Genomic DNA, 24,717 nt, shown 5'->3' with positions numbered 1-24,717 from the left:
GTTGAGCCATGTTTCAAAGTAATCTTCTCAAATGCCTGTTGCCCTGGAAGGAAACTTAGAGGTGATAGTCTTGTCTCTGACGTGTACTTATGAGGAAACTGAGGTTCATTTTGTGGCGTGACTTGCCACAAGTGCTTTGTGTTAAGATCTTAATTAGGGACTTTATACCCTATAATCAGTAAAACTCACTGGGAAAAGTGAATAATTCTGTAAAATTGTAAAAACTCTATAAAAATAGCTGAACAAGTTATCAAAAGTATGTTGGTTTTTTCCATTCTAAAAACTAAAAAACATAAATGAGTTTCATACAGATATAAATATAGTTTCCATGTATACTTAACACAATCTTTGTAAGTTAAAACACAAGGAGAATATCAATTTCAAAGTAAGATAAAATGATTTTATATAATATACATTTCCTCCAAATTAATATTGTATCTTAAGATAATGTGGTGCATAGGAAATTGGCATAATTTAGTTACCTAGTATCTTAAAAAACTGACCTATATCTTGAAAATTACTCAAGGAATCCCATTTGAAAAGATCCACATTAGAATATCATGTATGTATCACATTCATTTTCCTCTAATTTCCATATATACGTATTTGTGTATTTCTCCAGAAAAACCGACATGCCCAGAAAACCATATCTACAAAGAATGTGGTCCCTCAAATCCTGCAACTTGTTCTAATGTAGCTCCTTTTCAAGACATTGAATGTGTGAGTGGCTGCACCTGTCTAGAAGGTAATAGTATTTATACTAAAACAGTTGAAAATGAAGTGCCTCAGTTATAGTGGGACTCTTGTTTCTAACAAGATATTTAATGAATAAATTATTATCTATTCATAATCCATCCGTCTAGAAAACTGCAGGGGAGGGGAAGAGAGACTTTATCATGTTAATGTGCATTTGTATCTCTACAATATCTGAGGGCCATGGTCCTACACAGATGATCCACTAGTCCTATATTGGGCTCAACAGGACTGCTCCGTGGCTCAGACAATTATCTCCACTCTTGCCAGTTCTTGCTTAAATAGAAATCATCATTTTAAGTACATGTTTACACTTGAAAGGACGATCTCAGAAGTGATTTCACAATCCGTTGCTTGAGAATTGACTGAGCTTTGTATAGCTTTGAGATTAATCTTATATGATGTATTCTAGGCTATCTATTGGATGACATTGGAGAGAAAGGGAAATGTGTGCTGAAGGCTGACTGTCCCTGTGAATCTAATGGAAAAGTGTATCAGGCAGGAGAAGTCCGTGAAGGTCCTTGTGGTTCGGAGTGGTATGTGTGTACTTTCTGTCTGCATTTTACTGATAGTGACGTCATACAAATATTTTAATGTAACTTAAAATAATTCTTAAATCCACACTTCAAAGAAACGTTTCAGAAGCAAAAAGCAACCTCACTGCATTTTCTGTGTTGGTACGCTTTCTTATTTGAGGAAAGTTTAGTGTGTTTTATGTAAAGTAGATGAGTTTCTGTGTATCTTTAAAAGATAATATTTTTCACTAACTGAAATAACATTTTGAATAGTAAACCAAATTGGTGGTTGTAAAGAATAATACAAAAGTATGGTTATAATAATAAAACAATAATTATGCTAATTGCCAAGAATATTTAAAAATATTCAATTAGAAACAACCCAACACTTTTCAAATAATTTTACATGTGGCTACACTGGTGAAGATATATTTAATCCTGAGTGGATTTTAATGTGCTGAAAGTTAGTGTAGATTATTTCTCTTTTAGTTAAATAGCTTGATTATTCATTCTGAATTCAGGAACAATGTGCTGACCAAAGAGATTTCTTTATTTCTCAGTATGACTTTTCTCTGAAACTTCAAATGTCTGCAAGATTCCAAAGGATTTTCTAGAAATGTACTGTTTCCTTGTGGGGAAATAATCTGACTCAGTGAAAACTAATATATTATTTATACTGTAATATTTTCTTGATAAATAGGCAGTGTTCCATTAGTCTGGTAATAATATATTAATAATAATTATGAATAACAAGAGCTGTGATTTATTGAATGTGGATAGCAGTGCTGTCCAAGAGAAATATGATGTGAGCCACAAATATAACACACATAAATAATTTAACAGTTTTTAGTGGATGCATTTTTAAAAAGCAAAAAAGAAACTAAGTGGAATCAAGTATAACCATGTATTTTACATATCCAAAACACCATCATTTCAACATGAAATTAGTATAAAACACAGAGAGTTTTTTACAACCTTTTTTCGTATTAACTCTTAGAAGTCTGTGTGTGTTTTACATTCATAGCAGGTCTCAATCTGGACTGGACTGACTAGCCACATGTCACGTAATCAATAGCCATACGTCTCTATACTATATTGGGCAATGCAGGTCTACAACGTGACACGTAGCAGGTGTTTTAACAGTAATAGTGAAATGTGTTCTACTCAAACAACCCCCTGAAATTCAGTTTACAAGTTTTTATATGTTTAATGCAGGCAGACATTATTATTTAAGTCGATAGAATTAGAATCTTTTAAAATATGAGGATACCGCTGTCAATGAGACATTTTATCAGAGTTGAGATGTTGCGTAGGGAATGAAGAAGATGGTCTAATAAAGCTTGACTAGATGTCTTAGGTTAAGCTGTAATTTTTTAAATGTTTTGTTATTTATTTTCATCATAGAGAAAACACAATCGATGACCTTTAACATAACCATTGCATTTTAACAGCACGTGCCAAGAAGCAAAGTGGTCCTGCACTGAACTGTTATGTCCTGGAAGATGTAAGGTGGAAGGAAGCTTGATTACGACTTTTGATGGTGTTAAATACAACCATCCTGGAAACTGTCACTATCTGGCTATCCACGTATGTAATAGTCTAGAACACCTGAGAAAGCTAATACAGACACCAAAATATTTTTCAATCAGCTTAGAACACTATCTTCTACTTAATTTACCATTTTAAAAAAATAGCAGACAGCCCTTCAATTATTGGTTATATATTTCAGTATCTGTTTTCTGTCACATATTGACACTGACAATCAGTATTACCTGCACTCCCTAGAAATTCCTTGCTAAACAAAAGCAATCTAAATCCCTTTATAACTAATATTTTTCTGAATACACTGGAAAAATATTTCCTTTTTCTACTTTTTTTGCATGTGCTCACTCATGCCGCAAGTGAAAGTATCTTTCACTTTCCACATGGCATCTTCCTCTTTCCTTATTACTCTTTTACATTTAATTTATTTTTTATAATACAATAGCACCATTATGATAGAGGCTGTCCTTACATTTAAACTCTTTTCAGTGCTAACATTTTAATCTACATTTCAGTAAGAGGAGGATTCCATTTTGTAGCTTGTGCCTGTAGCTAGCAGGAGAATAAGCAATTTTACTTAATCTTCCTGGAAAGGAAAAGTGATAAGCAGAATTTGTGGCTCCTAAAGAGAGAGATGTGGGTCAATGTGCAGGAATCTGAAAAGTATAGTTGCTAAAAGTCAGTTTTCCAAATCTTCTTTCCTTCTTTGTATGCCCCTCACATAATCCATGAGGACAGGGGACGGGCAAAGTGAGAGGGAAACATATCCAAATATGTGGTATATTTGCTTCTTATAGAGTAGATATTCTTAGATCTTGAAGTGATAACTGGAAGTCAGCGTTGGATGACTTATGTTATGGGCTTACAAATTAAATACCTCTCTCATTGGATTTAAATAGATGTTATGGATTGTCCAGTGAATAAACAAGCTATATTTTATGTTTAGTTTCTTTATTATGAGGCTAAATCCTGTTAGTCTCAATAACTCTGCATAATTCCCCTGGAGGAGAAGACAAAAATAAAGAGAAAAGAGAAAAATGATGACTGTGAAAATCCACCAGTTGTAGATTACATAGGTATAACTTAAGCAAGATGCTTGGACCATCCGTAAAGCACTTGGCCAACACTAGACTGCACCATTAGCTGAACTAGGCTTCTAGTTTCAGAGCAGATGGATTGTATGTAAACCTTTTGCACACTGAAAAGACAAACATGCATTGTGGATGAATCACATAGTAATGGCATGTAATCCATGACATTTCAATAAACATTTAAATGAAATGCATTTTTTATACAGGACGAAGACTGGTCTATTAGCGTTGAGCTTCGTCCATGTCCGAGTGGTCAGTCAGGAACGTGCTTAAATAGTGTTACACTCCTCTTGAATTCGGTAAGTAATCAGCTTCCTAAAGTTTATTCAGAGCAAAATCAAATCAATTACTTCACAAACTGAGAATTTTTGAGGTTAGAGAAGAGAGGCTTTACTGTGTAAACTAAAAGCATAAATAAGACTGATAAACCCATGGAGGGGCTGGATAGTTCCAAGGATTCTTAGGTATACCCTAGGCATACAGCTAATGTGCTAATCACAGATCAACCTCATGTGCCTATTAAATTATTAAACTCTGTGAACCATTTAAGAAGGCAATTGTATTTATTTAGACTGTCATGTATTTGGAACTGACATTTTAATTGGAGATGACCTAAATAGGGAGGGTGGCCACCTAGCTTGGTCTGTGATACTTATAAGCCACTTGACCTTTGGAAATCCAAGGTCCCTTCTTGAGTCTCAGTCTCCTCATCTACACGTTAGAGATGAAAAGTCCTTTATAATCTTGCTCAAAGAACTGGTATAAGAAATGCTTTAAAAATGTTCTATATTTTAGATATTTATAAATTAATCCAATAAAATTAAACATTTTATGACACATTTCAGTTTCATATATTACACTAAAATGAATGAATATTGTAAATTAATATGAACTAACAATGTGCTTTAATTATTAGTCTGTTTCAGTTGACAAATATATATTCAATAGAGATGGAACAGTCACAAATGACAAGATTAGAAATCAAGGTTATTACTATTCAGGTAAGTTTAATAATATCATTAAAAAACAAACATAAAGTACATTAATTTATTCAATTTTTAAGATAGTAAACGTTTCTGCTTTTTAAAATATATAAAGTATAAAAGCATTTTAAGAAATAAAAACTGTTTAATATGTTATTATTGCTATTAATGTTAAAATTATTTTAACAGACCAAATACAGATCTTCAAAGTATCTTCCTCATACCTTCAAGCAGAAACATACTTTCATACAAAAATACAAATACAAATTGCTCCTGTGATGCAATTATATATTTCCATGCCACCCAACCAATTCACAGACACTGTAGGTAAGTCCTCTAGGTATGTTTTTATTTCCAAGTCTCTAATGTGACCATCATTTATTGCAACTTTCAATTGTCTCAATTAATGACATTAGATCATAAAGCATGTTTACTTAATCTTCCTTTCCACGTTGCAGTAAAATAATTATGACGTACAGTGAAGACAGCTTTATTTATTACAAAATCTTTTCCAAGTGATTTTCAACAATTTAACCATTTTAAGGTCTTTAAATTAGGTGAGATTTAATAATATATTTTATATATCACTTTGATAATGTACATTATATATCACTGATAATATATCACTCTGCTGTATATCACTTTGCTATATGTTACTAAAGTTTTTCCCTGTAGAAGAATAAATGAAAATATTAGAGACATAAATCTTTAAAAAAATCAAGTTTCAAACACAAGCTACATAATAATTTGCCTTTCTACTGATATATTACATGGTCATATCTTTTACTGAGTTTTTCTATCAAAGAAATGAGCTCTTATATACTGTCTTGAATGTCAAAGCAAAAAAAATAATAGAAATCCCACAATTACTCATTTAGAACAATCTAAGCTTTTGTAATATACTTTCGCTTAAGAAGGTGACTTTTTTATGCATAGGAAAAAATGTAATTCATGGGTCATAAGAGTCCAGATAAGATAGACAGATAGCCCTTAACATAATTCACCTCTCCAGGCCGAAACTGAAAATTCGCAGTCATAAAGCATGTTTCCTACAATGTTGTCAAAGGAGGTTAAGTTACAGCAACAAACAGGAAAAACATAATATTCAAGTCAGATGTTCTTTCAGTGCTCATGTGACTACAAAAGGGGGTAGCAATCTGAAGTGTCATGAAATTTTACTTGTATGTGTAAATACTAACTAAGACAATTCTCAGGTGTTTTCTACATGTTTTGATTTGAGCAAAGACCTGAATATGAATGCAAAAAGTTGAGTGGTTGAGAGGATGTTAAAATTTGTTCTGTGCTCTACACAGGACTCTGTGGTTCCTACAACAACAGAGCAGAGGATGATTTCATGTCAAGTCAGAATATATTAGAGAAGACATCTCAGGCGTTTGCGAGTTCTTGGGAAATGATGTCCTGTCCTAAAGGAAGCTCTGCTTCATGCATCAGCATAGAAACAGGTAATGTTAACTGAACATCAGGTTCTGTAGTCAAAAATTAGGTGCTAGGAATTATATGCTTATCCTGGTAATAGTATGGGACTGTCAGGTAATCCTGGTTTTAGCAGTGTTTGTTGTACTGACCCAGTTTTATAGGGAACAGCGGAGAAACTGTCTAGCTGGCTGAGGACACTCTCAGAAAACACGTCTCTCATTAGGGAAGGGAGGAAAAAGACACAGATGTCTTTTTCTATACCAACTCTTCCTCTTTGTACAGTTTTCTCCATAGTTATGGAACAATAGGTTTAGAAGAGACTTTACAGATCACTTAGTTTATTATTATTTGTCTTTAATTTAGTGGTGGAAGTGATCACCGGTTGGAATAGCAAGCCTCACCCAAACCGTGAGACACGACGATACTGCCATAGCTAGATCCAGGTCTCCTAACCACCGTTATCATGTGTATTAGTTATAAACTGTACACCTGTATGATTCAGCTCATGTTTTAGCTGACTAAAGACTTTCATACATTTTAGTTCAGTTAATTTCCACAGAGACTCGTGAAGGACATGGATGATGTTATGACCCCCACTGATGTAAATGCCCATAGTGGAGATTAGATATAGTGTTCATAATAAGGTGTAATTCAAGTGTTTTGAGTCTAAGTCTTGCTCTGATTGTTCGTAGTATTGTTGATTTTATTACACACTTCATTTTATGCTGCTTCTGTCATAAATAATGGAATGTAGTGGAAGGTAAGTTAAAATATATCATGTTGCTGTGTTAATTAGATTTCTATGTTAATCTGCATATTTGAAAGAAATGTCTGATCAGCTTATAATAACATTTAAAAATACTAAAGCAATTTCTTTGGTAAGTTTCATGTACTTGTTTTGATTTGAAAGATGAGTTGATAAATGCATTTATATCAGCATGGTGATACATATTTCAGGGTTTTAATTGTCATTATCTTGTTTTGTGGGTGTTGCAGTGAAAACAATTAAAATGAGAATAGGTGAAAAGAATGTATATCTTATAAGAAACCAAGCCAATTTATGTGAAGTAGACTATATGTTGATACTTCTGAGAGGTATATAAATTAACTTTCTCAATTTTCAGTGTTTTATATATACTTAACAAAATAAAATACAGAAAATTAAACTATACTTCAATAAGCTGTTAACAATGTTTACATAAAAAGTGGTAATACCTGGTTAAAAGTTTGTCAAAATTTTAGTAATAATTGGCCTCAATGTCCTTTTAATAGATTTAGTCATCTTCCTTTATTGATTCCTGGTGGCAGTAACTTTTAAAAGCCAATCAACAAACAGTTAAAAAAAATTTGAGCAATGTTTGTCCTAGTTATGGTCATCAAATTAAAGAATTTGCAAATCATTGAACAAAACATTTTTTACTTAGGTGCTATTTTTGTGACTTTTTTTTTCTATTAATTTACAATGAGACTAGTTATTTATAAACCAACCATCAGTTAAGGCATTAAAAAATAAAATCAGTGTATTTGAATTATTGATACTGGTTGTCATAATGTATGACCTTCAAAAATACTGATCTGACCTTCTGGGATGACAGTGGCGAGGTGGTGGTGGCTTCATTCACCAACTTCTCATAATTCAGACATAAATATCTGTTTTAAATTAAAGGACACCTAAATGAATAATCTGGTCCCTTTATTCCTATATTCCTATTTTTATATAGAAACTGCATTTCCGAAGATTAACTGATTAAATACTAAAGTCCAAAGCTAATACAGATTTGCCTCACGTTGTTTCTGATTATATCCTGCTACTTTTGTATGTAGTGATAACAAATTACAGCAAAACACCCTAAAAACACACAATTGCTCTAATAAGGACAGAACTATTATAAATAGTTATATATAATAAAAATTTATACCTTCTCTTTCAGCTAAAAAATTATGAAATTTTGATCTAATTTGGAGTGCATTAATTTTCTTCCAGAAAGGTTTGCTGAAAAGCACTGTGGAATTCTTCTTGATTCAAGTGGGCCCTTTGCTTCCTGCCATCCAATTGTGAATCCTAAATTGTACCATGAGGTATGTGAGGGTCTAACACTAACAGTTTTTTTGAGAAATATTTTGATGATATTAAAAGAAACATGTAGATATTAAAATTTTTCAAACAGGAGCCATTGTCAGTAGATTAAGATATACGTTTAAATTTAACATTGGTTTCTACTTATTTTAATCAATTGTTATACACACCAACTTAAAAAAAAAGATACTATAAAATAACCCCACCTGAGAAAAATCTTCAATAAGTTTCTCATTCTGTCTTTTCTAAGTTCTTTGAAAACTCAATTAATAATTGATTTGTTATTTGGCATTTTTTTGAAAAGAAATAAGTCCGAAAGTTTCAAGGACAGATTTTTTTTTCCGGGGACAGAAGTGGTCATGAACCAATCATTCTACCCAGTCTACATGTTCTTCTGAATAGTTTCATAATGTAACATAAATTTGTTTCTTATTTTTAAGGAATGCAAAAAATACACTTGTACTTGTGAAAACAGTCAAGACTGCCTGTGTACAATTTTAGGCAACTATGTGAAAGCATGTGCTGAGAAGGAAACTTACATTGAAGAATGGAGAAACGGACGATGTGGTGAGCAGGAGAGAGGCTTTAGATAAACTACTTTCTTCTCAATTTTACAATAGAGTGTGTGTGTGTGTGTGTGTGTGTGTGTGTAGTTTAGGCACATGCGTTAACAGATTTGTACTTGCTTCTTTCAAAGGTAATTCTCTATTTTTTTTTAAAACATTTGTTCAATCCTTGCATTTTCACTTTGTGATTTATTTCTTTTTTCTTGATTTCCTATATTCATACTTAAATAAGAACAGAATATACATGCATTTGCATGTAAATATATGTTTCTGTTCAATTTTTGTATGCTGAAATCGAATGTTCTGCCTCCTACTGCATTTTTAACTGGTAGTCAAATATTAATAACTTATTTTGAAAAAATATATTAGTAAATTTGGGGCTGAGCTACCATATTTATAAAATATTGTTTTGTTTTAAAATGTTTCTTGCACTAGAGTTGAACAGAAAAAGAAATATACTGTATGTTACCACTTATATCTAGAATCTAAATAATAAAATAAACTAGTGAATATAACAAAAAAGAAACAGACTTACAGATATCGATAACAAACAAGAGGTTACCAGTGGGAAGAGGGAAGGGGGCGGGGCAAGATAGGAGGAAGGGATTAAGAGGTGCAAACTACTATGTATAAAATAAATCAGCTATAAGGATGCATTGTACATTACAGGGAATATAGCCAATATTTTATAATAACCATAAATGGTATAATATATACCAATTTTGAATCACTGAGTTATAAACTTGAAACTAATATAATATTGTTGTATGGGTTTACCTGTCTCCCGTGCCCCCTTCACACTTGATTCTTTTTTCCCAATTAATAGATGAGAAATGGTTGCTGCATTTGCTTACTAGCAAGATCGAAACCTATTGCCTCATGCTTATAAACTTTTTGGATTTTTTTTTCTTCTCTGAATTGCTGTTGTCATAACCTTAACCCATTAAAAAAAATCGGATGCTATTTTTCTTATTAAATTGTAGTTATTCTGTATTTAAAAAAATTGTAAACCAGCTACACCTTAGTAAAAAAGTGGAAAAAAAAGTTATTAGAAGGCTAACAAAATCCTTCACAAAAAATGTTTATTGCATTATTTAGATATGACCGCAGAAAAATACTTGATTTACCAAAACAAAACAAAACAAAAAAACCACCTTTTAGAAACCTTTACCAAAAAAAAAAAAAAAGCCTTTTAGAAACATAGGTCATGCTTAATACCTCATAGCCAATATCCAATTAATCAACAAAGTCTCTCAAGTTCACTTCCAGAATTTTTCTCAAGTTTTTTTCCTCAGTTTTTCTCCATTCACATCTTTCTGTCTCTATTGCCACCAACCTGGTTCAGAAGCCCTCACTCTTCCTCCTGGGTAATGGCAATAGCCTCCTTCTCTATCTTCTCTTGGTTCCATCTAATCCATTTTCTGCCGAGAAGTCAGTATTATCTTCAAAGTAAAACAAAGAAAAACGTACCCAATCATGTGACATTTCAGTCTAAAACAAGTCAATGGCTTTTCATCGCTTTTAGGCTAAAGACCAAACTTCTCACCAGGGTGCTGCAAGTTCTAATGAGTGCCTCTGCCTCTGGGTTTACAGCTTCTGTTCTTCTACTTGCTCTTTGAAAGCATTTCCCGCTCTTCTAACTGAGGCTGTTCCCCGGAGATAGAATTACCTTTCCTTAGGCTGCCTTCATGCTGGCCATCTACCCCTCCTCCTCACTAAGGGCAGTTGCTCAGTTGTACACACTTCACAGTTTCCCACCTTGCTTTTTTTTAGCGTGCACCACAATTGTCCTTTCCCTGGGAATATAAGCCACATGAGAGCAGTGTCCTGCCTATCTAGCTTATGGGCTTTATCCCCGGCGGAATGTACAAACATAGTAGTGTCTCAACACTGACAGAGAAAAAAAATGAAAAACAAAATGAACAAATATCTTTTCCATGATGATCCATGGGGTATGAATGATTCACTACAATATCTGTAAACACCAAGTTGAAGTAAAATTGCTAGTTTTCCTGGATATGTACACGTTTACTACTTTTTTCTCCTCTACCAACAGATCATTCTTGTCCGAGTGGCCTCGTTTTCAAGTACAATGTAAAAGCCTGTAATACTTCCTGCCGCTCATTGTCAGAGAGAGACAGGAGTTGCGATGTGGAAGATGTTCCAGTTGATGGATGCACCTGCCCTGATGGAATGTACCAGAACAATGAAGGGAACTGCGTTCCAAAGTCTCAGTGTGACTGCTACATAAATGACGAAGTCATCAAGCCAGGCAAACTCATAAGTATTGATGACAATAAATGGTACGGAGATTACAAACGGAATTGCTAGGACTTTGAAATCAAGGGACTGTGCTTTTCAGAGAAATAGTCTTTTGCTAGTTTGAAGGCTTCTTTAGACCTGTCATATGGTTACTTTGGTATTTCTTATTAAAATTAGTTATTACCCTCCTTTTACCAGGAGTGTAATGGCCATCACTACTTTATCCCACTCTCGTTTAGTTTTAAATGACAGTAGAAAAATATTCTAGCAGCTACACCTACAGGCAATACAAAATAATTTTATGGTCAGACAGTGCTTTCTTGTTTTCTCTCAGTATGTATAATTCAGCAGTTATTCAATAAATATCTCCTGTGTGCCAGGCCTTTGTGCTGAATGCTGGAGTTACAAAGATGAGGGAACACTGTCTTAGACTCACACAGTAAGCATGACGATTGCAGGGAGGTTTTTATACTATAATACAGTAGCAGCAAGGGCCCGTTGCTACCTCAGGAGGTTACAAACAGAAAACCTCTCAGAGGAGACCAGCATTTCAGCTTTCCTAACGGATGAATCATTTTCCAGACAAAACTGGGTTGTGAAGAGTGATTCCCGGTGGAGTAAACAGAATGCACTAATGTAGGAAATACTTGAAAAGATATTGCACATGTAGGTTGTTGCTGGCCTGGAAAAGAAGTCAGTGGTCAGGCCGTAATTCAGAATTTGAGCTTAGTTCCTGGGCAGTATGAATTGTTGAAGAATTGTGATTTTTTGTAATGGATAAAGAGGTAGCAGTTTCTCCCGTTTGGGGCAAAATAATGTATTTATACTTCTTATTCCATACATAGAAACAGCAGTTCTTAGAGTCATAACTGCAAAAATGAAGTAGCTATTCCAAAAATCTTCAGAGGCATCTTGTCTCTTTTCTTTAGTTCTAGAAAGATATCATTAACAATGAATAATTTTTCTTGGCCATTTATTTAAAAGGAAAGCATGGGTAAAAACCCCTTTCCATCAAAGCACACAAAATATTTGGTTGGGGTTTGATAGTGATAGTTTCTCTGTGGATGCTGGGAAATCAGGAGACAAACTTTTTAAATTACCTTTTTAATGAAACTCAGACTAGCGCCTCCAGACTATGGTTGCCTTCATTATCACCCCGTTTCAGAACTCCAACACCTCTTACTGGCACTGCTGTGATGGCTAGCTTGGCCCTGTCCTCTCTGTCTCTGTCTCATTGTCCCTGTGTTACCACTAGAATGTCAAAACTAAAGCACTATTTGGATTGTGCCACTTAGCTCCTTAGAAACTTTATGGTGACATTTGCCAGGAGAATAGAAATAAACTTCCATGTCATTTGAGACCATCTGAAATCTGGCCTCAACTTACTTCGACAACTTCTCCCTATAGTGTATCCTACCTTCTAACCAAGCAAGTCATTGGAACATACCTTGTTCTTTCCTTTGTCACAACGTTGCATCTTCTTAGCGATATCTGTTGGGTCTTACTCATCCTTCAAGATCCGGCTCTTTTCCATGAAGTTTCCTCTGTGTCCATAAGAACCTTGTTTGTACATTCCTATGATGCCTACATGGCTGTATCATAATTTGGTACATTTTATGCATCTCCTTGGGACTGTGTCTCATTCATTTTACTACTTGTGATAAAACAGGTGGTTTGTGAATAAGGGGTTAAGGTTGCTGTAAGAGAGTATCAAGAAATTGTCTAGAGGGAGTGAGTACAGCTCAAGTGATAGAGTACATACTTAGTATGCATGAGGTCCTGGGTTCTACCCCCAGGACCTCCTCTAAAAAATTAATAAACCAAACTACCCTCCCCCAATTTAAAAAAAAATTATATATATGTATATATAAATGAATCTCTATGTTATACACTGGAAATTATTGTAAATCAACTATACTTCAAAAAAAGAAGACGTTGTCACTGAAACTTGATTTAAATGTATCACATTCTTTTACTTCCAGTGTCTGTCAAGATGGAATTCTTCTTTGCCAGACTCCAATTGATTTAACCCTACGTAAGTTCTGAAATTGTGATGCAAGCTTAAGATATGGACTTTGGTTAAAATAAGCAGATCAGGAGGCCCTTGATTAACAACCTCCTTTGTCCCACAGAGAATTGTTCTGGAGGGGCTGAATACATTGACTGCAGTGACCCCAAGGCCCAGACAAGAGTTGACACCACGTGTAGCACTCGGAACATACCTATTTTTGATGTAAGTACCATGGCACTGGAGTTTAGTTTTTTAAAAATATTTCATCATTTCAGGGAAGAAGGAAGTGAAAACATTAATGCAAAATAATTAGAAGATCGTTATTTATTGTGTGTCATTTTGACCTGTCAAATGATGACTCTAAATGTATACGTGGTATAGTTACGTTTTGTCAATTAAAACTGAAAATGTGATATATTTAGAGTAGTGCCTCATGGTGGTGTACATTTTATATTTGTTTCTGTAGGAGAACTTGCCTTGCAGACGTGGGTGCTACTGCCCAGTAGGCATGGTTCGAAATTCTAAAGGGAACTGTGTCTTTCCCGAAGACTGCCCTTGCTCTTTTGGTGGAAGAGAGTATGACCAAGGAAGTGTCACCCCAGTTGGCTGCAACAAATGGTGCCTAAACATGATTACTTTTTTATTTGTTTTGGATATTTGAAAGTGTACAATCTGCTCTTATTGTATGGGAAAGAAGTCATTCTTGGGGATATTTGGGAAAATAATCATCAAATGTAGTTAGGAAATGCTTTTTTTAAAAATAGAAACTTTATATAGCATTATGTATGATGACCATCATATAATATAGACAGCTGCAAAATTGAAACCAATGTGAAGCATTGTTTTTTGTTTCTTTACAAAAATGTTATGAGTGTATATATCTTGGCATAATATAATTACCACACTCTCATTGTTTTAGTACTTGCATAAAAGGATCTTGGAACTGTACACAAGATGAGTGTCAAACCACCTGCCACATCTATGGGGAAGGTCATGTTAGAACTTTTGATGGAAGAAGTTACAGCTTTGATGGTCTCTGCCAGTATTCATTTCTCGAGGTAATTACAAGTTTTGTTTAATCACAATTTTTCTATACTTCTTAATATTTTTTATTTCTACATGAGCTCTGGAGAATTTTGTTCTCAAAATGTGAAAGCTAAAGAAAGATAGCCCTTTGTTGTTTCTTGAAAGCAGTAAAATGGAACATAATGTAATGATGATTCCAGATTTCACTCCTGAAACTATAATTTCTCAGACGTGTGACTTTGGGCACATTCCTTAATCTCTCTGCATCTCAGCTTTCTTTTATGTAAAATGGGGATAGAAACAGCCCCTACGTGAAACCAAATGAGAGCAAATATTGGCTCATATACTAAGTGCTTGATGAATATGAGATGGTATCCTGACAACAGCACCACCAGCAACATGACAGTTACTGTTTTATGAGTGTTTGTTTGCCAAGTGAATTTATGTATTTTATTACATTTAATCATTTACAATATAAAAGGCTTATATTATTATTCCTATGAGGGAGGTTTAGAGGGGCTAGCAAGGTAAACTACTAAGTAGAAAATGCCATATTCAAACCTGAGTCTGGAATTCTTGATTGCTCCATACAACTAAACTGAGTAACACGTAATGAAATTTGGATTGTTTTGTATTAAGGCATTGATATATCTAGTTACATACACATCACCACACCTTTATCTAGCTATTTGCAGAGCCTAGAAATAAATCTATGATTACAACCTTATATAATTTAAATATTTATATATCTATGGTATAATTCTAAACTTGTATAGAGGTAACGGGAAAAGGACTGAATCAAAGTGACGTAACTAGTTTGGACTCAGCCAAGGATACTGACCCATAATGCAGTTAAACCATTGTCTTTTGGAAATTCGATAACACAACATATAGTAATTTATTGAGTGTAAGGTGTCACTGTCTTGGAAGTATTTGTCTAATATAAATATTGTAATTGAGTTCTATGTCCCCGATATAATAAACTACTATTAAAATTTAATTTTTAAAGGATTATTGCGGTGACGAAAATGGCACATTCCGTATTTTAACTGAAAGTGTCCCATGCTGTGAAGATGGGCTTACATGCTCAAGAAAAATTATAGTTGCTTTTCAGGTACAGTATTATTATTTATCTTTATTTGCTTTTTTGCTCAGATTATGAACTGCCAAATAAAACTGATGTTACCATAAATCTGTCTTTCAACTTACAGGATCAGAATGTTGTCTTGCATGATGGTAAAGTAACAGCAGTCAAAACTACAGAAAGTAAGGAATGTGAACTCGATGGAAATTTGTACACAGTACATACTGTTGGCCTGTACTTGGTTCTGAAATTTTCAAATGGAATAACCGTGATTTGGGACAAAAATACAAGAATGTCTGTTATACTGGATCCACGCTGGAATGTATGTATATCACATTCATATCCATAAAATAATGTAACATAACAAAGCAAATAACATAATAGAAACAAAATCATTTTTGTTACTGAAATTTGGAGATGTAGTCATAGGTGGCAAGTGGGAGAGTGACAGTATTTCTTATAGAACAAGCCCTCCACGTGTATTCAACTTTTCAGGACATATCAAATATAATCAAAGATGACATAACTTGCTGAAAAATAAATGCAATAAAGCGGAAGCATTCTAGTTTAACCACATTTGGTTATTTGCTATTATCATATAATACAATTTTGAGGTAGTCAGTGTATTAGTAGAAATAATTGTATCCCTTGGAGCAAATATGCTAAGAACCTAAGAGTATACTTATGTAGAATTTGAAGCTGGTGAACAGAATTATTTTTTAATTCTTAAGGTATTTATCTTAGTCAATATTAGGTCCTTTTGCAATATATGAAATCTTGGATTAAACAGGAGCACAATCTTATCCGCAGATTCTAGTTTCCTTCCAAAATTTGGAATTTAAAATAGATTTATGATATATATGTAATCATAATATCTCTATCATCTATCTATCTATCTAGCCAGCTAACTAGCTATCTCTGTATTTCTCTCTCTATATACGTCTCTAGTATAACTCACTTTTTAATCTCCCTTTCTGATCTATATAGGGTAAAGTATGTGGTCTTTGTGGAAATAACAATGGCGATCTCAAGGATGACTTCACGACGAGATACTCATCAGTCGCAGCTGGAGCCCTGGAATTTGGAAACAGCTGGAAAACAAGCCAAGAATGTTCGGACACAGTAACTCAAACTTTCCCGTGCGACTCCAACCCCTACTGTAAAGCCTGGGCTGTGCGGAAGTGTGAGCTCATCCGGGACAGCACGTTCCGGGACTGCCACAGCAAGGTAGTGCGGCTGCGGCGGCGCATGCGCACGCGCACACGCTCGCGCACGCGCACGGGGTCTGCTCGCAGAGGCTGACGCGCCGTGCTCTGTGCCCCGCCAGGTGGACCCCAGCGAGTACTACGATGCGTGCATCGAGGAGGCCTGCGCGTGTGACATGGAGGGGAAGTACCTGGGATTCTGCACGGCCGTGGCGATGTACGCGGAGGCTTGCAGCGCGGTCGGGGTCTGTGTCACGTGGAGAAAGCCAGATCTCTGTCGTAAGTGAGATCCGTACGCTGTTGCTCTTCAAAATGTCTTCAGACGGAATTGTTTTGTTAAGACAATCTTCTCGTCCGGTTTTCCACAAAACACAAATTCTTGGGCATAGACAGGTTTAAACACATCTTAATTAATACGTTTTTTTATGATGGGAAAAAAAATACCTGTTTGAAAAATTACGGCACCTGGCTCAACACATTCAATTCGGTTTCAGTTTCAAAAGTTCTTGTGTTCGCAGGGGAAAACTGAGTATTGATGGAAAACATTTTTTATTCACACTCAGATGAACAACTAACTGTTTGCCTAGCTTGGAGTAGGTATATAATCTTAAACATTTACCTCGTATATCACTGCTGGTTGAAGTCCTCACACGTTATCTTGAAAACTTTTTATAGAGCTCTAGTCAAGATGAACTGTAAAACGCATAAAACTGTATCTTGAAATATATTAGAACGTGGTGTTTTTAGTAGAAACCAGTCAACACTTTTCCTTCGAAATGAAACTATTATGAGGGAAAATGACAAATAAGAAATTTTGAAATTTATCCCTCATTTTATTCCGTTTATTAGGCACAGCTTTATATATTATGTTGAAATCTTTAGTTACCTAACTTGGGAACTGTTATTTACATGTAAAGAAACCTAATTTTCCTAGAGATTTATTTTTTCTCACTTATGCTTAAACATTAAAACCATGAAACACTTCAATAAAAGAATAAAAAAAAACTCCGTGAATAAGGACTATGACCTAAAATATCTCAAAATGGGAAAATTAACGTTTACTTTTCCACCTCAAAGTAACCTTATTGTGAGCTGTCAAAGGAAAGTGCTGTTTTGATTCTATATACTTTCCCTCCCTTTTTTGTAAGCTGTTTTTGGCTTACCTGGCAATTTGGATAAAACCAAATGAATCTGATGTGATGGATCTAGTTTTGGTAGGTTTATTGTTGGTATCATTAAAAAATCTCTTATAAAACGCTTTGGAAAATGAAGGTTGAAAATTGTCATATAATGAATGGAAGTAATTTGATATGATTCAATTACAGCTGTCTACTGTGATTATTATAATGCACCCGGGGAGTTCAGCTGGCATTATGAACCTTGTGGGACAGTGACTGCAAAAACATGCAAAGATCGAGTCATTGGCCAGAAATTTTCCGCACTTTTGGAAGGTAAGACATATTTTAGTAATATCCATGGAGTAGTGCAAATTATATTCATATCTTAAAACTAAAAAATGTTGTGTCTGTCAATGCAGTGCCTTACATTTTGTAATTTAATGAATAGCTATTTATCTTTATTATGACATTAATATTTCTATATTACAAACATTTTCTCTTGACAAATTATATATTTAACAGGAGAGAGAGAGAACACAGTGCTCTGATTTTACTGTCAATCCTTACACCATTCATTAGACAATGTAGTTTGCTGAGAATGTAGTTTCAGAATGTAACATATAGTATAGTTTCACTTGAATGAAGGCCAATTAATTATATCCCACAGTTAAAATGTACTTTATACTTCACATTACATATAACTTGGAGAAAAAGAAAGGAATGGCAAAAAAAGAAGTCGCTGCGTTAACTTTCCAAAAGTCACATCTGTGTTAAATTCCAGGCTTTGAGGTCTTTACAGCCCTTTTTATTATGACTTCTGTTATCTTCACCTACCCTTGTGAAAGTAGATATTTAGAATTGGCATTCACATTTCTAGACACATATTTATCAAAGTCTTGTATTGTGTTCAAACATTGTGCCTGTCATGAAAGTAGCAAATCATTTAAGATGTTTTAGAAAACATTGTAGGAAAAAATTAAATCAGCCAGGATTTCTAAATTCTTAAGTTGGTATTTCATTGCAAGAGGATCTGACTCCTGTTCAATTTTTTGGCTTTTCGCTAAGAGTGTGATGTCGTTTTGCTATTGTCTACTTCAGTTCGTGGTACCACTGAAATAAGTTTACAAATGTGTAATGCGGTATGATGAGTTTCAGCAAATAAAGACGAACTGCCGCTCATTTTTACACACAGGCTGTTATGCTACGTGCCCGGACAGCGCCCCCTATCTGGATGAGAACACCATGAAATGCGTCAGTTTATCTGAGTGCAGCTGCTTCTACAACGATGTCATACCAGCAGGTGGAGTGATCCAAGATAACTGTGGAAGAACATGGTACATTCTCTACTAACTATCCAATAGTTCTGTTTATTGCATTTTTATTTAGAAAATAATTAAGAAAATATATAGGTATATACTTGTTAGCTGGTATTTCTAAATGAGAAGATCAGCTTTAGGTTCAGTTATATATCACTTGGGTTGGTTATTTTTTGTTTTCAGTAAATCCACATTATCAACAAATGGTTTGTTAAATCTTATACTTAGTGTAGAAGACGGGACAGAAAATGTCACTATGTAGTCCTGGGTAAAAATAGAGTTTTCTTTAGGAGTGTGGGTATAGCTCAGTGGTAGAATACATGCTTAGCGTACATGAGGTCCTGGGTTCAATCCCCAGGACTCCCATTAAAAAATTTTTTTAAGAAATTTTTTATTCTATGAATGTAAGATCATGTTCATAGGTTTTCAGGCAGTGACTTGGAAGCAAAGAGGTGAGGTCTGTACTAGGGCCATCAACAAATGTCGTGTTTGAAACTGAAAATGTAAGAACTAACTTTCCAGCTTGACTGTAAAGCATTCCTTTCAGTCCCAAGAACTCCTCAATGAAAAGACTGGGAAACCATGCTAAAAAACCAAGCAATTTTTAATCCATAGCACACTCTTGGGGAAACAACTTACTGTTGTCTTATTTGATTCTGTTTTGATTTTTGCTGCTAGACAATTTGCCATTTTAAATTTGGAAAATGAATGTCATCAGGAGTTTCATTTCAACATTTCAACCTCATTCTTGTTTTGTTCGTTTATAATTTAACTTCCAGCTATTGCATCGCAGGAGAGTTGGAGTGCAGTGGTGAGTCATGTTTTGCTCTCATTGATTTAGGAAAGTTGAAATAAAGGGTTTGGGATCTTTTCAAACCATCAGCAGCAGACAGATAGGGACTTAATGCCTTAGACTGCTCCTCAGTGGATTGAGACGAATTCTATTTCAGTATATTTGTTCATGTTGGGTCAATTCAAAACTAATCCTCTGTCCAGGCATTTCCAACCACTGGTAGATGGGGTGGTTCTCCTAATGCAGGCGTACCCCTGCCTGTCTGTAGGTTCTGGGAATTAAGGGAGTGAGACATCAGTCCAACTAGTTTAATAAAGGGATGGAGTGGAAGGTGAGGATTACATAGAGGTAAATATTTGAAGGATTGCTCATGTGCAACACATCTTAAAGATAAATCTCAGTAAGTTTCAAAAGAATACATAAACGACTTCTTTTTCTGTTAGAAATTGCAAGAAGTGAAATAAAAAAGAGACAGATAACTCATAGGCAACTTGAGTTTTAGAATTTTTTTCACAATTTTTCGTTCCTGTCACTAATAGTAATTTACGATTATTTCAGAAACTGCTCCTACAAATGCTACATTCACAGGTAAAATCATCATTGTGGTTTAAATGTGTATTTTTGGTTTCTGTTTGTGGATAATCATTTGTAATTTCACATGAATCTGTGCCAGTAAATGATATGCTGGGAAAGCTGCTGACACAAAAATTTCTAATTAAAATTAACAGTTACTAGAAGATATGCCAAAATATTGTTTCATTATCCTCCTGTGAATTAAGTCAGGAATATGGTTAGAACATACAATAGGTAGTGTATGCCTGTTAGTTAAGTATCATCATCCAAAGCTTGACATTTTTAGATGATTATTGAATCGAGTGGAATGAAAAAGAAATAAATGTGGTCTCCTGTGGAGTATATGCTTTGAAATCATGATTACAGTGGGAGATGACTTGAAAACATAGAAATAAAGTTAATTTATTTTTCTTAACTCATTATTTGTGTTAAGTTATTAGGCTATTTCAATTATTTCCATTCAAAAGAGTTTTGAACAAAATGCAGGATATGTTTTGAGTTTGGAACTTTTAATTCACTGGCAATAAAAGTGTACTTAAAGTCGCTGTAGTCCACTTAACCTCTTCCTGTCTTGTGTGATTGAAGGATGCATTTTATTTCCTGTTGATCAATATTTGGAGGTGGTGTCAGTTAAGAGACAGTATAGTAAATTGGAAGCTTAAGGTTTTGAGAATGTATTTAGTATGTGATTGTCAGTAAAATACTATTTATGTAGTTATCATTAGTCACTTACCTAAAGCTAAGCTATCACATGTCAGGTTTCTGAACTTTATTTCTTGGTCTACAAATAGACCTTATAAAGTTCCTGTGTGACTTTGTTTAAGTGGTTATAACAGAAAATAACTATTTTTGTATTTTTTTGGGGGCATACATTAAGTATATAGGGTTATTTGGATTGATTTAAATGAAAAATTGTCTTGTCACTTAATCTCTGCACACAATTTCAGAAATTTTTATTTAGTTTATGGCAATTGGTTTCTGGGGGTAAATCTGCCAGCGAAATGATTCAAGGAATTTATTTTCATAAATACTGTCTTCCCTGAACAGTTTCTACTACAATGGCTACCTCCGTGTTAAGCACTGAAACAGGTAAGCAAATGTTTATTTGTTTTTTAGCTTTTAAATTAGCAACAAAGTGAATTTGCAACTCAGACAATTCTTTTTCCGAATCTGTCATTCTCTTATTTATTTCCTTAGTGCCAAATATCAGGGTCTACATCCAGTTGTAATATTAGTTAAGAACATCTTCCCTATTCCGAGGTTATGGGTCCTAAAATGAACATTCTGCATACTACTAATTTGGGGGGAAAAAACAGCTACAAAAGAAAATTCTATGCTAAATTCTTCTAAAATAATTTACATTTTCTTTTTCACTAACACCAAGGAATTTTAACTTGAATTGAATGACTTGTATGTAAAGCAGTGGCCAGAGGCATACAAGATTGTATCAAAATGTGTGAACATCTGATCTGATAAATGAATTTAACTGTTACAGTTAATCCTTTATTTGCATTCTAGAGATATCTACACATGTCTAAATAAATACTTTTTAATTTTGTCTTTCAACACCATTTTAACATATATTTCCTAATATTTATCTCCTCCTTTGTGTAGCGATTACACTGGTAACCCGTAGCTCAGGTAAGCCATAATTTAATCAACCACAACTTAATCAAGAGGGCATTAAAAAAAAAAATCCAAAACTTCCTTTTGTCATATTATATCTTTGCAATTACACTTTTAGGGGAAGATTTTGTTTTTTTGTTTTGTTTTGTTTTGAAGCTTTTAGAGGAAGAGTTTGGGGAAAAAATGTGATACAAACTTAAGTTTCTTTGAGTTTTCCTTGTGGTCTATGAATTTTAAAACTTTAATTTTACATTTTGACATTTATTTACCTATATGATCAAATTTGTCTGAAACATTAATTTCAAGTTGATCTGTTTTATATATGACCATAGATGTCCTCAGAAACATAATTTTCCTTCTACATGAAACATTATTTTTTTTTTTCGTTGTTTTCTCCAATTCAGCGGCTTCCAGTACAAGGATTACATCAAGCAGTGAAATACGAGGTAGGTGAATCAAAAGCCTATAAAATGAAAAATAAAGGTTTTTACATATATTACAATTGTTTTTAAAATAATAGAATCAACAGAGACACTTGTCTATGTTTAGGACCTTTTTCTTCCCCTAACTGAATGCTGTTTTTCTTCCTTCTGTTATTTATTACTTTCTCTAGTCTGTCTGTCAGTTTTTTTCTCTATATACCTATATATTTAAAAACATGATATTTTTATTGAGGTAAAATTGACATATAACATTATATTAGCTTCTGGTGTTCAACATAATAATTCCATATTTGTATCTATTGCAAAATGATCACAGTAAGTCTAGGCAGCATCTTTGAAGTCACAGATAATGGTTGCCCAGACTTGTATTTCCAATTACATTTAGTCCCAAGCTGTATAATAGTTAGCATTCAATTGTACTCAATAAATATTTGTAGAATGGGTGATTCTTCTTTTTCCCTGCCCCAAATTTGGAAGTCAGATTTTTTTATTTTGGAACAGAATTTCTGGTGAAGGTTAGACTATTGGTTAGTTGTTATTTATACTGATAAAGCTTATGGTTTATACATTTCATTGATTGGAACTAGTGTATCTTCTCTAGAATACCAAGAGTTAGTGTAAAATCAAGACTACTTTTGGATTATAATTTTATATCATGATATAGAATTATGACTAACTTTGGGTACTTTTGTAATTCTTGGTGCTCTCTGATTTATTTGGTAATTAATATATTGCTTATATTCAAAGGACAAATGTGTGTCTTAAAGTATCACCATGATGGTCTGGAATATCATTTAAATGCCTAAACTGACATGTTTAATTTTTATCAAACTTTCTCTTATGTTGAATATTATTAGCAATGTAAGCACTACTAAATGTAAGTGTAAATTTAGGAAGACTGACACATTTCAGAAATATTTTTCTTTATTCTATAATTGTATACTCATTTCCCAAGGCCTCATAATAATATCATCCCAGTAGCTCTACATTGTTTAATATACACTGCAGAAGGATTTTCTGGCTACATGTTATCTTAGCCATAAACAATGGACTGCATTCCTAATTCTCATTCTGGTTCTGTTTCTAAGACAATTTGGTTCAGTTATATAGCTCTCTTTCCATTAAAATAAAATCATTCATTCAGCTATTAAAACTTTTGAATCTTGAGGCCGTTTAAAGTATTCTTGAAGGTTAATGTGAGGAATTGTATAGGCATGCATGAGTCATGAGCAGTTTGGTGAATTATTTCAATATGATGCTGTTATCTGCATCCTGTATCAAAAATAGGCACTCAGAACTAAGAAAACTGGTTTGATTTTTTTCCAGTTTATACTTACATTTCCTCACGTTGCTTTTTCTTCCCTACACATTCCGTTTTGAACATAATATTCTGGCAATTTCATTTTGCTGACATTTTGTGTTGTAGCAAGCAAACTTTTCATACAAAACAGAGGATCATGAGCAGATCACCTAGAGTTTTTATGAGCAGCTGATGAAGTGTTAGATGTAAAATGTTTAATTAACCTTAAAATACTACCAAAAAATCTCATCAATTGCTTCCACCCCAGCATTTAAAAAACTGTAAATCTATTGTAGTTTTGAATTATAGGGAAGATTAGCTAGGTGATTTTTTTTCCTGAATTCATTTGGTGGTATTTATGACTTGTAATGCTTAGCCTTACTAAATTCTAATGTTTTATTAAATTTCACTGACATTCTAGCAGACATTTCATGCTCTATACATATGCTATTAATGCTTTACTAAAATACCGTCTTAGTACTGTATTATAAGATGTAGCTAATAATAACTTTTATTGAAGGCTTACTATATTCTATTCATTATATCAAGTACTTTTCATTCAGTATCTCATTAAATCTCAACAATCCCCTGATTAAATACTATTATTTTCCACTACCCCCTTCCCCTCATCATTCTACAGAGGAGAGGAAACAAGCTTAAGTAATTTTCCCAGTATTACAAAGATCAGAAGAAAAAGGGATTTTCTAGTATGATATACAGAGAAATCAGGGTGGTTTTTCTTTTCCTTATTATCCATGAAAGCCAGAAATTATCATCTCAATGATGTGAGTCATTAAGGCTGCCCCAGCATTATTCTAAAATCAGGAAACCAAAGTAATTATGTTACTGTTGTTACACATGTTAAAATTGTGTAAATGTGCCACAAATCATGTGTATTTTAAATAAATTTTATCAAATAATCCCGATGTATAGAAAACATTGATTATCAAGTTGTCAAATCAATGGTACTTTTTCAGGATTTATTGATACTGTTCA

General features: G+C 33.8%; 1 protein-coding gene across 1 annotated transcript in view; it reads left to right on the top strand.

The window, feature by feature from the left end:
* MUC19 (mucin 19, oligomeric) overlaps window positions 1-24,717 on the top strand; it is a 102,540-nt gene that overhangs the window by 7,865 nt on the left and 69,958 nt on the right. Inside the window, exons 9-33 of the mRNA XM_074375911.1 lie at window positions 623-745; window positions 1,166-1,289; window positions 2,720-2,855; window positions 4,108-4,200; window positions 4,818-4,902; window positions 5,074-5,211; window positions 6,198-6,347; window positions 8,306-8,400; window positions 8,839-8,965; window positions 11,021-11,267; window positions 13,209-13,261; window positions 13,359-13,459; window positions 13,704-13,855; window positions 14,157-14,295; window positions 15,273-15,377; window positions 15,475-15,669; window positions 16,335-16,574; window positions 16,675-16,831; window positions 17,878-18,003; window positions 18,863-19,004; window positions 19,766-19,797; window positions 20,338-20,367; window positions 21,400-21,441; window positions 21,967-21,993; window positions 22,383-22,424. Coding sequence (XP_074232012.1) covers window positions 623-745; window positions 1,166-1,289; window positions 2,720-2,855; window positions 4,108-4,200; window positions 4,818-4,902; window positions 5,074-5,211; window positions 6,198-6,347; window positions 8,306-8,400; window positions 8,839-8,965; window positions 11,021-11,267; window positions 13,209-13,261; window positions 13,359-13,459; window positions 13,704-13,855; window positions 14,157-14,295; window positions 15,273-15,377; window positions 15,475-15,669; window positions 16,335-16,574; window positions 16,675-16,831; window positions 17,878-18,003; window positions 18,863-19,004; window positions 19,766-19,797; window positions 20,338-20,367; window positions 21,400-21,441; window positions 21,967-21,993; window positions 22,383-22,424 — 2,901 coding nt within the window. The remainder of the gene's footprint in view (window positions 1-622; window positions 746-1,165; window positions 1,290-2,719; window positions 2,856-4,107; window positions 4,201-4,817; window positions 4,903-5,073; window positions 5,212-6,197; window positions 6,348-8,305; window positions 8,401-8,838; window positions 8,966-11,020; window positions 11,268-13,208; window positions 13,262-13,358; window positions 13,460-13,703; window positions 13,856-14,156; window positions 14,296-15,272; window positions 15,378-15,474; window positions 15,670-16,334; window positions 16,575-16,674; window positions 16,832-17,877; window positions 18,004-18,862; window positions 19,005-19,765; window positions 19,798-20,337; window positions 20,368-21,399; window positions 21,442-21,966; window positions 21,994-22,382; window positions 22,425-24,717) is intronic.

This window comes from Camelus bactrianus, chromosome 12 (assembly GCF_048773025.1).
Source record: "Camelus bactrianus isolate YW-2024 breed Bactrian camel chromosome 12, ASM4877302v1, whole genome shotgun sequence".
NCBI lineage: Eukaryota > Metazoa > Chordata > Mammalia > Artiodactyla > Camelidae > Camelus > Camelus bactrianus.
The sequence above is the reverse complement of the archived record's forward strand: the minus strand, read 5'-3'. Positions and strand labels throughout refer to the sequence as shown.